This window comes from Sapajus apella, unplaced genomic scaffold (genome assembly GCF_009761245.1).
Source record: "Sapajus apella isolate SASKATOON/1434 unplaced genomic scaffold, GSC_monkey_1.0 scaffold20, whole genome shotgun sequence".
NCBI lineage: Eukaryota > Metazoa > Chordata > Mammalia > Primates > Cebidae > Sapajus > Sapajus apella.
Genome location: NW_022436960.1, coordinates 29,203,870 through 29,218,405, shown reverse-complemented (window position 1 = coordinate 29,218,405; position 14,536 = coordinate 29,203,870). Strand labels below are relative to the sequence as shown.

The window sequence follows — 14,536 nt, the reverse complement described above, 5'->3', positions numbered from 1 at the left end:
TTTTTTTTTTTTTTTTGAGACAAAGTCTCACTCTGTCTCTGTTTCCACTCAGGCTGGAGTGCAGTGGAACAATCTCAGTTTAATGAGTTCAAGAGATCTCCGATCTCTTGAAGATCCAGATTCAAGTGATTCTCCTGCCTCAGCCTCCCAAGTAGTGGCATTACAGGTGCGCACCACCACGCCCAGCTAACTTTTGTATTTTCAGTAAAAACTGCATTTCACCATGTTGGCCAGGCTGGTGTTGAACTCCTAACCTCAAATGATCCACCTGCCTTGGCCTCCCAAAGGGCTAGGATTACAGGCATGAGTCACCATGCCTGGCCCCAAGCTAGTTTTCATAAGGCACCACATGACCAAAACACTCCTTTGCTTAAAAAAAAAAAAAAAAAAATCTTTGCTCTTTACTGACTCTCTCCTGCAATATGAGATAAAAACCTGCAACCCTCCCCTCAGGATTCAAGACAGTTCCACTTCCATCGGTACCTCCCAACATCCGCATGCCTGAACCTGGATCCTATCTGCTTACCTCTTGGCCCCTCACTCTCCCTGTATGGTCCTACCTAAAGGCCTTTGCACCAGTCATTTCCTCTGCCTGGTGTGTCCTCCCTGCCCCAGCCCTCCTCCAAGCTCGGGCTCAGCTCGGGCCCCACCCGTCTAGAATGCTGTCCTCACCATCCCAGGCTAGCAGCCTCCGCAGGCCTTGGGGCTTCACTCACTGGCTGCAGATCCCACACTGCCGGGAAGCTCTGTTTTTCCAACTTCCAGGCTTTCATGTCAACTCTCTAATGACCCTGCATTCTCTATAGAACAGACCATGGCGTCCTGTACATTCTTGCAGCCCTCACAGGACCCAGTTCAAGGTTTTACACCCAAGTGTTCAGTAATACTCGTGGACAGACTGACCTCTTGCTGGCTGCCAGTCTAGTCTCCACAATGATTTCTTCTTCCTACAGCCTAGCCAGGGAGAAGCCTCCCCAGGAAGCAGGGTAGAAGGCTGGCCAGTCTAGGGCAAACGCTTTGCACTCACAGACACCAGGGGGCACCAGAGAGCCACACCATGGGTGAGGTCAGGGGTTAACGGGCCAAAGGCATTCATGAGCAACTTCCACTTAATCCTCTCTATCACCCTAAGGGATTGGATTATCCCATTTTGCAGAGGAAATTGATCTCTCTGTGGAGTGGGCAACATTTTTCAGCAGTACACCACCCAAGCCAGCCCAATATTTCCAAAATGTCTACTTTTGGCCAAAAAGACTGAGAGCCCCAGAGACCAGATCTACCGCAAAGAACTATGAGCCAACAGATGAGAAAGAGCCTCTGGACACCCCCTTCCAACTCTCCTAGAGATAAGTTCAAGCTGAGCCAGGGGCAGCTCAAAGCTCAAAGGTGGATGGCCAGGCATGATGCTACAGCTTTATGTGTGCTAATGCACCTGAGACCAGGAAGTGGCTATTAGGTTGAACCAAAGGAAAATTCTGCTATTTGTGAATCCAAAAATAGCTGAATATTGGAAATTTCATCATCAACCAAGTACTACTAAAATCCCCATCTTAATACTGAAGAAACTGAGACCTAGGGAGTTGAAGTGACTTGCAAAAGCGGATGTAATGGTAAACAGAATTGAGATTTGAATTCAAGCAGCTAGGTGGACCTGCCCTCTCTTGTTGAACCAGGACAACCTCCTTCTCAATCTCAAGAGAAGACAGGGCAGAGCTCCTTCTCCTAGAGTGTTCCAGCCCAATCCCCAGCAGCCCCATAGGCTGCGATGCCTCCCTGCTCAGTGTTCCAGCCCCGCTCCTGCCATGGCTGAGGAGGGAGGTCACTCACTAGTCCGGAGCAGTGTGCGATGGGCACTCTTGGGCGTGATGGGAGGAGGGGCTGGGATGCTGCTGGTTGATATGATGGCATTGAAGTAGAGGCCAGAGCCTTCCCGCACAGGGCTGAGGATGGGGGGTGGTGTGTAGGGGGGCAGCTCAAAGCTCCGCTCAGAGGGGTGGTCAGCTAGACGCACAGGAGAGCGCAGGTGGCTCTGGTATGGGGTGATGTTGGAGTAGACGGGAGGGGCGATGAAAGTGCCCGCCTTGGTGGGGATGATGAGGGGCTCCGGCCTGGGCCGCTGCTTTGGTTTCCGCACAGAAGGCTCCCCCTCCAGCTTGACATTCATGTCCTCTGCCTGGAGAAGTAAAGAAAACAAAGACGGCTCAGTCCCCCATGTCCCAGGAAAAGTGAAGTCTTGACCAATGCTTGCCAGTCTCACCTTTGGAACTTAAGTCTCCCCACCACACCCACCAAGGCAAGCCTGAAAAAGGGAGTAGGTCCAAAAGCCCTTCTTATTGTCCTCTCTAGGGCAGAGGTCAGCAAACTTTTTCTGTAAAAGGCCAGAGAGTAAATATTTTAGGCTTTGTGGGCCGCATGTGTTCTCTGCTACATATTCCTTTTCTTTCCCTTTTTCTTTTTAAAACTAATCGTATAAAATTGTAATGCTATTTATTCTTAGCTCTGCTGTAGAGTGTGACAGGGCAGAAGAGCACAGTAGTTCAGGGCCCAGGCTCTGGAACTGGACTGCTTGGACTGGTACCTACCACCTTTACTGCCACTTAAAATTACTCAATCCAGGGCTGGGCGTGTTGGCTCACACCTGTAATCCAAGCACTTTGGAGGCCAAGGCCGGCGGATCACCTGAGGTCGGGAGTTCAAGACCAGCCTGACCAACATGGTGAAACCCCATCTTAAAAAAAAAAAACAAAAAACTCAATCTCTTTGAGCATCTTCATTTTTAACATGGTGCATTCTTAATAAGTGCCTACTTAATGGGGTATCTATGAGGACTACATGAATTAATACATGGAAATTATTGACAATATCATCTGGTACCTCAGTAAACACTGGCTGTTATCACTACTTACACTCCAGGCTCTGCGTTAGATGAAAGCTCCTACTGTGTGCTAAGAGTGAGTTGGGCATGGGACTACAAAATGGAATGGACGAGGCCAGGTGTAGTGGCTGACACCTGTAATCACAGCACTTTGTGAGGCTGAGGTGGGGGAATCACTTGAGGCCAGAGTTCCAGACCAGCCTGACCAACATGGCAAAATCCTGTCTCTACTAAAACACAAAAATTAGCCAGGTGTGGTGGTGGGCGCCTATAATTTCAGCTACTCAGGAGGCTGAAGCACAAGAATCACTTGGATCCGGGAGGTGGAGGTTGCAGTGAGCTGAGATTGTGCCACTGCACTCCAGCCTAGGCGACAGAACTGGACTCTAACTCAAAAAACAAAAAGGAGAAAGAAAAAAAGATGGAATGGACTGTTCCTTGCAGAACTTTTGTTCTCACAGTATTAATCAGACTACGCAAAAGGCTAGCCCATGCATACTGTCAAAGGTTAGCCCTCCTACTTCTCCCTGCTAGGCATGCCTCACAGGTCTCTATCTAGAATAGAAAGGACTATAAGAGAACAGAGGCTTTCCCTTGCTCCATCCCTATAATCTCAAAGGCAGAGAACGGAGTCCTACAGGGTAAGTAACCCCAGGTTATCCCTATGCGTACTCAGTATAACAGGTAAGGTTGGCCATGTTGACTGAGTGGGCCTTAGAATAATGAGCTATTTCCCTGCCATGGCTCTCGCTCCCATAAACACCTTCCAGCAGAGGGCCCTGACTCCTGAGGCTCTGGACATGTCCTTCACCCATTTGTGTCTTTTCCCTTCTACAAATTAGAATGAAATGAAACTGTTCATTCTTCTGCCCTTAGGGAAACAATGATTGCACAGTAAAAAAAAAAATGCAGGAGCCAAAGGCCCCCCAAACTTTCTTGACAGAAATCCAACGAAAGGCTAAGCGCGGTGGCTCATGCCATCCCAGCACTTTGGGAGGCTGAGGCGGGCAGATCACGAAGTCAGGAGTTCAAGACCAGCCTGGCCAACATGGTGAAACCGCGTCTCTACTAAAGATACAAAAAATTAGCCGGGCATAGTGGTGGGCACATGTAATCCCAGCTACTCAGGAGGCTGAGGCAGGGGAATCGCTTGAACTTGGGAGGTGGAGGTTGTAGCAGTGAGCCGAAATTGCACCAGTGTACTCCAGTCTGGGCAACAGGGGGAGACTCCATCTCAAAAAAGAAAAAGTAAAGAAAGAAATACAACAACAACAAAATCAGCTAGGTCTAATGATCTGTAATTTTATAATAAGGGATTTAAACTATTCTGAATATTTGACAATAATAGTCATTTTTTTAGATATGGCAATACTGTTGAGATTACGTTGAAGAAGAAAGAGTCCTTATGTATTTCAGATACAAACTGAAAGGTATATATGAATGGAATGCTATAATGTTCGGGATGTGCTTCAAAATAACCTGGTGGCATGGAGAAGTAGAGGTACAGGTGAAACAAGACTGGCTATAATTCGATAACTGTGAGATCTGGGTGATGGCTAAACATTGGCATTCATTATACCCATCTCTCCACTTTTATGCATGAAAGAAAGTGTCTATAGTACAAAGAATAATAAATAATGAATGAAATAAATAACAAACACAAACTTCCCCCCATAGCCTGGTGTAGGGATTTAGGAGATCCAAATTCTAGGGCTAGCTCTGCCATTACTTGGCTGCATGACCAGAGGTACAGCCTCTTGTCTTCTCTGGACCTAGTTCCTCATCTATAAAACAGGGGCACTGAGCTGTGTAGCTACTCAGGCTCCTTCCTGCTTACTCTCTGCCCAGGCCTCCAGCCTCTACCAGAAAGTTGTCCTCAACTAGAGAACAGAAACCCAGAGAGCAGAGACTGTGGTGCTCACAATCATCTTGGCGCTTCCCTGTGTATTACAGAGGCATGTAGGCCAATTCTCCAGCCGAGAATAACCAGAAAATCTGGACTCAACGTGCAAAACACATTTCTGAAGATATCAGAGGGCAAATAGGTTGGCAAAGAATTAAAATGCCAAGATCCAAGGGAAAAGAAAAGAAAGCTAAAGAGGTCAGCCCAGTATTCGAAGCTCCACTTTCCCTAGAGGTAAATGCTATTACTGGAAGAGGCAACTGAGAGGCTGAGAAACTGAGTAGACCTTTTAAGAAATTTAAGGAACTGACACAATAAAAAATAAAGTTTGGCTGGGTGTGTTTGGCTGGGCACGGTGGCCTGTATTTCCAGCACTTTGGGAGACCGAGGTGGGCGAATTACCTGAGATCTGGAGTTCAAGACCAGCCTGGCCAACATGGCAAAACCCCATCTCTACTAAAGATACAAAAATTAGCTGAGTGTGGTGATGGGTATCTGTAATCCCAGCTGCTTGGGAGGCTGAGGCAGAAGAATCGCTTGAACCCAGGAGATGGAGGTTGCAGTGAGTCGAGATCACTCCACTGTACTCTAGCCAGGGTGACAGAGAGAGACTCCCTCTCAAAAAAATCAAAAAACAAACAAACAAAATCCTGAAGTTTAGGGCTTGCCAAGGAAGGAGAGCTTGGTAAACCCCAGGCTTTGGATTGGGCCTCCAAAAAGGGCTGGTACTCACTTTTCATCCAGAATAAAGGTGAATCAGAAATAGACTAGTCCCTACATGGAATAAAGCCTAGCTTCAAATCATCTCATTTCAACCTCTGATTAAAGTAATTCAGGGCCAGGTGTGGTGGCTCACACCTGTAATCTCAGCACTTTGGGAGGCCAAGGCAGGTGGATCACTTGAGGCCAGAAGTTGGAGACCAGTCTGGCCGACATGGCAAAACCCTATGTCTACTAAAAACACAAAAATCCGCCAGGCATGGTGGCAGGTGCCTGTCATCCCAGCTACTCAGGAGGCTGAGGCACAAGACTTGCTTGAACCTGGGAGACATAGGTTGCACTGAGCCAAGATTGTGCCACTGCACTGCAGCCTGAACTTCGGAATGAGATCCTATCTCTAAATAAATAAATAACGTAATTCAGGCCAGGTGCAATGGCTCATGCCTGTAATCTCAGCATTTTGGAAGGCTGAGACAGGCAGATCACCTCAGGTCAGGAGTTTGAGACCAGCCTGGCCAACATGGTAAAACCCCATCTCTACTAAAAACACAAAAATTAGCAGGGCATGGCGGCACACCCCTGTAGTCCCAGCTACTTGGGAGGCAGACGTGGGAGAATCGCTTGAAAGCAGGAGATTGAGGCTGTCATGAGCCAAAATCGTGCCACTGCACTCCAGCTTGGGCTACAAAGCGAAACTCTGTCTCAAAAGAAAAAAAAAGAAAAAGAAAAAAATATTTTCAGATAATCCAAGACTAATAAAATTCCTCACTGCAGATATACTAAAAGAAATGCTAAGGGATGACAGTTGGAGATATGAGAAGAAATGAAAGCAACAAAAAGGATAAGTATTGGGGTAAATCTAGAATAAATAACAATGTTATAATGTCCTGCTGATGTTAAAATAAAGAGAGAATGAAAATGCATGTCGATAATGCTAAAAGTTAGGTATTGGTGGAAAATGACATTAAAGTGTTGTAAGAACTTTGCGTTGTCCAGGCCAGGTGCAGTGGCTCACACCTGTAATCCCAGCACTTTAGGAAGGTAAGGCAGGTGGATCACCTGAGGTTAGGAGTTCCAGACCAGCCTGGCCAACATGGTGAAACCTATCTTGACTAAAAATACAAAAAAATTAGTAGAGCATGGTGGCCTGCACTTGTAGTCCCAGCTACTCACAAGGCTGAGGTGGAAGAATCACTTGAACCCGGGAGGTGGAGGCTGCAGTGAACTGAAATCACACCACTGTACTCCAGCCTGCGCAACAGAGTGAGACTTCATGTCAAACCACCCCCCACAAAAGCAACAACAAAAAACAAGAACTTTGCGTTGTCTAGGAAGAGCTAAAAGTACTAACAGATTTCAAAAAGCCAAGGATGCATGTTTTAACATCTAGCAGCCCTTCTCAACCAAAGAACTAAGTCCTAATGTCATAAGGTATTCACTATACGTAAGTTAGATTCTCTCCTATGCATTTAACAGGATTTGGGTTTTTTAATTTTTTTTTTTTTTGGCTTTTTGTTTTGTTTTGAAAAAAGGTCTCACGTTGTCACCTAGGCTGAAGTGCAATGGCACAATCATAGCTCCCTATCACCTTGACCTCTTGGGCTCAAGCGATCCTCCCACCTCAGCCTCCTGAGAAGCTGGGACTACAGGTGTATACCACCATACCCAGCTAACTTTTTTTTTTTTTTTGGTAGAGATGAGGTCTCCTTGTGTCGCCCAGGCTGGTCTCAAACTCCTGGGCTCAAGTGATCCTCCTGCGTTGGCCTCCCAAACTGCTGGGATTACAGGCATCAATCAGCCACTGCACCTGGCCTCCTATGCATTTTAAAATGGTACTAACTATGTCCCATCCTTTAGATGATTGTGGCAATAGTTGCTCAAATCCCTTTCTGTAGGGCTTAGTTCTCTTGAAGAAATATGGGTAAGAAGAATGCTGGGGTAATCATTAAAAGAGCAATATGCAAGGATATAACTAATAAATCAACAAAATGGGGAAATGGGATAACAAATCAAATCAATCCAAAGGCAAACACAGGAAAGGCAAGATGAGAAACAGCTACAGCAGGTGGCAACTTTTAACCAAAGTATTTAAGTAGTTCCATTAAATGCAAACTGTATCAGTGGAATATTAAAAAACTGAATTCAAAGAAGCATAAAGTGGAATGGTGGTTACCCGGGGTTAGGGGATGGGCCGAGGGTTGAGGAGATACTGGTCAAAGGATACATAATTTCAGTTAGGAAAAAAGAGTAAGTTCAGGAAATCTATAGTATAACATGATGACTATCATTAGTAACAATGTATTACATACTTCAAAATTGCTAAGAGAGCAGATTTTAAATGTTCTCACCACAAAAAAATAAGTATTTGAGGTAATGCATATGTTAATTTGCTTGATTATATCAGAACATCATGTTGTATGCCATAAACATGTTTTCTGTTATGTTACTTTTATTTTATTTTTGTACAGACAGGGTTTCGCCATGTTGGACAGGCTGGTCTTGAACTCCTGGCCTAAAGTGATCCACCAGTCTTGGATTCCCAAAGTGCTGGGATGACAGGCATGAGCCATCACACCCAGACTTTATATTAATTTTTAAATAAATAAATAGAAAGAATGACATAAACTGTATCACTGCTCTAAAAGATTGGATAATAACAATTCCCAATGTATGCCACTTGAAAATACACTTAAGTAGAAGGATATAGAAAAGATGACAATAGGCCGGGCGCGGTGGCTCACGCCTGTAATCCCAGCACTTTGGGAGGCCGAGGCGGGTGGATCACGAGGTCAAGAGATCAAGACCATCCTGGTCAACATGGCGAAACCCCGTCTCTACTAAAAATACAAAAAATTAGCTGGGCATGGTGGCGCGTGCCTGTAATCCCAGCTACTCAGGAGGCTGAGGCAGGGGAATTGCCTGAACCCAGGAGGCGGAGGTTGCGGTGAGCCGAGATCGTGCCATTGCACTCCAGTCTGGGTAACAGGAGCGAAACTCCGTCTCAAAAAAAATAAAAATAAAAATAAAAATAAAAAATAGAAAAGATGACAATAAATGGATGGGAAAAGATGCACCCTGCAGATTCTAACCAAAAGAAAGCAAGATATCAGACAAAGCTGACTTTAAAAGGCAAAAGGGGTGGATAATGAGAAATTACTTAATGGGTACAATGTGCATTATTTGGGGAACAGATATGGATACCCTGACAGCCCTGACTTCACCACTACACAATCTATGCATGTTACAAAAATCACACTTGTATCCTATAACTTCACTAATGTAAAATAAGAACTGGCCCGGCACGGTGGCCCATGCCTGTAATCCCAACACTTTGGGAGGCCAAGGCGGGCAGATCACTTGAGGTCAAGAGTTAGAGACCAGCCTGGCCAACATGGTGAAACCCTGTCTCTACTAAAAATACAAAAATTAGACGGGCATGGTGGCACACGCCTGTAATCCCAGCCACTCGGGAGGCTGAGGCAGAAGAACTGCTTGAACCCAGAAGGTTGCAGTTAAGCTGAGATCTCACCATTGCACTCCAGCCTGGGGGACAAGAGCAAAACTCCTTTTCAAAAAAAATAAAATAAGAATAAAAGGCAAAAAGACTAAGATAAAAAGAAATTTCATAAAGTATCTAATCCAGTTCTAAATAAGCGTCTAATAACATTGCATCAAAATGTATAAAACAAATGATGACAGAACCTAAAGAAAAAGTAGACAAAGTCTCAATCTTAGAAGGAGATGTCAAGATCACAGTAGTAACAGTACAAGCAAACACCTCTAATTCCCAGCACCCAGCACAGGCCCAATCAAAATTTGCTGACCTGAAAAAAGAAATGTACACATCATAGAATTTCCCAGGCAGTTTCAATTTCAAGTATAAAACTGTCTTATCCCCCATGAGGATGGGGGACATCTCCAAATGTCCCTTCTGGACATTTATCTAGAAATTTGGTTTGGAAAATAAAAATAGTATCTCTACAGGCTCCCTGATACCTTCCTATATTTCCATGTTCTCCTTTCCCCATAGGGTCCTAGGCCCCAGGGGCACTCAGGTGCTGGAGGTGTTTAGAAGGGGTGCCTCTCATACCTGAGCTGCAGCATCTGTCCCAGGAATTCGGGTGGACCGCCTGCGGGTGACGATGACCGATGGCTTGTGCTCAGTGGAGTTCTGGTCAGGACCCTGCCCATCCTCATCAATACTTCCAGCCTGGGCTGCCTCAGTTGGGTCCACAGTCCGCACAGGCACAGACACTGGGATGATGAGGGGTACCATCCCGCTGTCTTCTCGCGCTCGCTTGGTGGCTAAGGCAGGCTCAGAAAACTCCACCTCACACTTGGTAGTTGAGGCCAATACACTTCTCCGCTTCTCTTCAGAGCCACTGACATCCTGGAGAAGACAGGAACAGAAGTGCAGTTTAAAAGATAAAGTCACAGCCAGGCGCAGTGGCTCACGCCTAAAATACCTGCACTTTGGGAGGACAAGGCAAAAGGATCGCTTGAAGCCACAAATTCAAGACCAGCCTAGGCCACACAGTGAGACTCCGTCTCTACAGAAAATAAAGCTAAATTAGCTGAGCGTGGTGGCAAACGCCCCAGCTATTCAGGAGGCTGAGGTAGGAGGATTGCCTGGGTGACAGTGACACCCTGTCTCAATAAATAAATATATAAACAAACAAATAAAAGATAAATTCTGATTTGATCTAGGACCCTCATTCCCACTTAGTCAGTGGCTCCCAATGATCTCACAATTTGGCTTTTCCCTGACCGGCTTTTCTCCAACAAATTTTTTTTTTTTTTTTTTTGCAGACAGGGTCTCACTGTCACCCAGGCTGGAGTGCAGTGGCACGATCTTGGCTCACTGCAACCTCTGCCTCCAGGGTTCAAACAATTCTCCCACCTCAGCTTCCCCAGTAGCTGGGATTACAGGTATGCACCACCACACCTGGCTAATTTTTGTTATTTTTTTGTAGAGATGGGGTTTTGCCGTGTTGGCCAGGCTAGTCTTGAACTCCTGATCTCAAGTGATCCAACCACCTTGGCCTCCCAAAGTGCCAGGATTACAGGTGTGAATCACTGAGCCCAGCTTCCTACCACACTTCTAAATACTCTCCAATCCTTGACGAGACCATAGGTACTCCTAGGCCAAGGAGAAGTCAACAGTCAATACCAAGACCTGGGACCTAGCAGGCTTCCAGGAAGTTTTATGGTGAGAAGCACTTTGATTTATTTGTCTGTTTGTTTGTTTTTTGAGATGAAGTCTCGCTCTGTTGCCCAGGCTGGAGTGCAGTGCCGGGATCTCGGCTCACTGCAACCTCCACCTCTCAAGTTCAAGTGATTCTCGTGACTCAGCCTCCCCAGTAGCTAGAGTTACAGGTGTGCGCCACCATGCCCAGCTAATTTTTATATTTTTAGTAGAGACGGGGTTTCACTGTGTTGGCCAGGCTGATCTTGAACTCCTGTCCTTAGGTCATCTGTCCACCTTGGCCTCCTGAAGTGCTAGGATTACAGGTGTGAGCCACCACACCCAGTCAGAAGCATTTACTATAGAAGAGAACAGTGTGAGGCTGGGTGCGGTGGCTCACACCTATAATCCCAGCACTTTAGGAGGCTGAGGTGGGTGGATTATCTGAGATCAGGAGTTTGAGACCAGCCTGGCCAACATGGCAAAACCCAGTCTCTACTAAAAATACAAAAATATGTCAGGCGTGCTGGCAAGTGCCTGTAATCCCAGCTACTGGGGAGGCTGAGGTGGGAGAATCACTTGAACCTGGGAGGCAGAGGCTGCAGTGAGTTGAGATTGCACCACAGCACTCTAGCCTGAATGACAGAGTGAGACTCCATCTCAATACATACATACATACATACCCTCCACAACCTGCCTTCTTCCAGGCCCTTCCACCCTGGCCCAGAGCAAGGGTCCACAAATGGCCATCTCCTGCCACAGGTGGCTTACAGATGGGTTTTGTTTGGCCTGTGCAGTGGGTGGCACATGAAATAGTATCTAATTATTCAAAAAAAATTCCTGCGAAAGAAAGTAAGCAAGAACCATGCGGCAAGGTGAAGGGTGGTCTTTGTACTATTTCCCCACAGGCAGTTGGCTAGGGCAAAGTCTGCCTGTCCCTAGGCAAAAAGCAAATCCTGCAGCCTCCCACCTATCAGCCTGATGTCCTCTGCCAGGTCTGGCTCCACCCCATGCCACTCTCACCTTTGCATTCTGCAGCGAGGCCAGCTCCACCGCCTTCTGGGCCAGGGTCAGCAAATTGGCCTCCTGGGATGCCCGGCGCCTCCGTCTCGTGCTCTGGATCACGCCGCCCCGTAGCACCTGCCCACAGTCCCCTGTGCTCACTGCCCTCATGCCCTCCTCGATGCCCATGGCAGGAGCCTCTCGCTCCCGGCCATTGGGTGCTAGTCTCTCCCCATCAGGCAATAACTGCGACTCCCTCAGCTCCAGCGGGAATCCCAGTGCTTCAGGATGGGGCTGCCCCAGGGCGCCAGGTGGTGGCTGCTGTAGGGGCCAGTGATGTAGGAACAGGTTGCCAGTGGGCTCCTGCCCAGGTTGGGTGCCAGCCCCATCCAGGGCAGTAGGAGGCAGGATACCCTCCTTAGAGAGGCGGCGGGAGCGGCGAGGGAAAGGGATCTGGACCTGAGGTAGCGCCGGCTGCGGGGCTGACTCCTGCAGGAGGGCCTTGCGCAGTTCTGGGTTCATATCAGGGTTTGGGGGGAAGGGGTAGGGTGCCATGCTGTGGTGAGCCAGGTGGGACTGTCCTAGTGGCCCAGCTGGCTGCAGGCCAAAGTCCTGGGGTTGCTGTGAGGGTGGCTGCTGCATGGGGTAGAAGTTCTCAAAGAGTGGCATCTGGGGTAGGGCCGCCTGCTGCTGCTGCTGTTGCTGCTGCTGATGCTGTTGCTGCTGCTGATGCTGCTGTTGCTGCTTCTGCGGGGGAAAGGCGGCCACTGGGTTTGGGGGCGGTGGGCCCTGCCGGAAGACCTGCCGGTTCACCTGGTGGCCAAATGCCAGCTGGAAGGGTTGCAGGGGCAGCGACTGGTTTGGGGGTTTCTTGGCTGCATGGAAAGAATTCAGGGGTGCCTGGGGCCGCCCTACCTCCAGCTGCACCTTCTGTGGCATCATTGGCCGCACATTTCCATAGCGGTCCAGCTGTGGGCCCCCTGCTTTCTCCCGCTTCAGTGCCTCAGGGTGGTTATAGTAAGTCGGGACTCCCACTCCAGGATGAGGGCTCCCCTTGGGTGCACTGTAGAGGGACAGACTGTGGCAGTTCCATGTTGAATGGGGAGGAGGTTGGCCTGGCTGCTGCTGCCAGCTGCCGTCACTGACACCCCCACCTCCTCCGCGATCTGGGCCCCGCCCTGGAGCCATCACAGAGTTGGGCCACTTTACTGAGGCCACCTGCTGGGACAGCATGGCTGCTGAGGTCCGCTCAGGCCCATACACCACAGAGTTCAGCAGGGCCAGGCTGCTGGGAGGGGCCAGTTCCACAGGCTGAGAGGTGGAGGCTGCCCCTCCTGGGCCCTCATGTCCGACGTACTGCTCCTCCTTCACTCTGATGGACTGCTGGGGGGGCTGCAGGGGAGGGGGCTGCTCCTTGGGAGCTGGTTCCTGGCTGCTGAAGAGGGAACGCTTCCGCTTGTTCTGAGCCTTGGGCTGGGCCTGGAGGTTCATGATGTGGCCAACTGAGCCCTGGCAGTGAGATCCACTTCACCAGTCGCCCATCCCCTGGTGAAATGTCCTGCTGGAAGCTGGGCTCTAGTCCAGGGGCCAGGGAGGGCAGAGCAGGGACAGAGGAAGATGCTGGACAATGTGGTCGGGCACTGGGATAAAGAACTGCTGGCTCTTCCTTCCTCTTCCAGAGAGGCTCTGGGGCTCAGTTACTCTTCTCAGTTCATGATGCTCCACAGAGTCCTGGTGCCTGCAGAGGGAAGGGCAGGGATAGTGTCAGCCACAGCCTCCCAAGATGCCCGAATGTCAGCACAAGTGTAAGAAAAGGAGCCTCCAAGGGCCTTCGGTCCCACCACCTCATATCACAGGGACAGGCCCAAAGTCACAGAGTAGCATTGGTGAGGCAGGAGCCAGGACCTGCAGGGGAGCTGCCAGGAGGGCAGGAGAATCAGCTGCACCTCCCAGGGCACTGTGACTCTCTTGTTCCACCACCTCACCCTCCTGGTTCAGCTCCAGGACTGCCTGCATCTGGCTGTGTTATTTGTGCACTGCATAAAGGCACATTCTGAGGGACAAGTGGAGCTGACATCCAGCCCAAGCCCCTCCAGCCCAGCTGAGAAAGGGGCAGCAAAAGCCATACTGGGTTCCCCTCTGCTCTTAACCCAGGACCCAGCCCCCTGGGTGGGCCAGACCTGGTCCTCCTGGCACACATCTGTCTATGCAGGAGCCTCCCACCAGACCCAGAAGGATCTTTGTCCAGCCAGTGCGTCCTCTGACACTCCGAGCACATCTCAGGATCGGGAAGTGTAGAGGACAGGGTCATTCCCGACATGGCCACTCCTCCTGTGCAGCCACAGGGTTGGAAGTCCCACCAGGCCCTTGTAAAAGTCCAGGGCCCTGGGTCAGACTCACCATCCATTGCACCGAGGCCTGCAGGTAAGGCCCCAGGAGGGTGTGTGCAGTCCTAGCCCCACCCTGGGAAGAGCTACTGGGTGGGGCTCTGGCTGCCAGAGTCTTCCCCAAACTTGCACAGAACCTGTTTTGCAACCCTGGCAGGCTGGAGGCAGGATCCAGGCCAAGAGCTGGTCAGCAGCTGATCCCACCCTTGCCCAACCCCAGCCCCTTCCACTGCCGAAGAGCCCCTGGCAAATAGTATAACTCAGATCGTAGAGGGTGCAGATTGCTAGAACTCAGTTCCAGAAGGTTTCTCCATGATACTGTCATGACTAAAGTACACAGTTTTTGTTTTAGTTTTGTAACTTGATTTTTTAAAACGGTTGCTATACAACAGAATCTAGACCCGTATTTTACAACTTACATAGCTGCTTGCATGTATTTTTAAAGACTTTTTCTTCCCTCAGAG

At 48.9% G+C, this 14,536-nt stretch overlaps 1 protein-coding gene across 2 annotated transcripts in view; it reads right to left on the bottom strand.

Moving 5' to 3' along the window:
- The window catches only part of MIDEAS (mitotic deacetylase associated SANT domain protein), a 70,375-nt gene that overhangs the window by 10,782 nt on the left and 45,057 nt on the right, over positions 1-14,536 (bottom strand). For both annotated transcript variants that reach the window (XM_032287916.1, XM_032287915.1), the window contains exons 2-4: positions 11,707-13,423; positions 9,589-9,888; positions 1,828-2,173 (exon numbers count right to left, since the gene is read on the bottom strand). In XM_032287916.1, coding sequence (XP_032143807.1) covers positions 1,828-2,173; positions 9,589-9,888; positions 11,707-13,176 — 2,116 coding nt within the window. In that variant the 5' untranslated portion in view covers positions 13,177-13,423. The remainder of the gene's footprint in view (positions 1-1,827; positions 2,174-9,588; positions 9,889-11,706; positions 13,424-14,536) is intronic.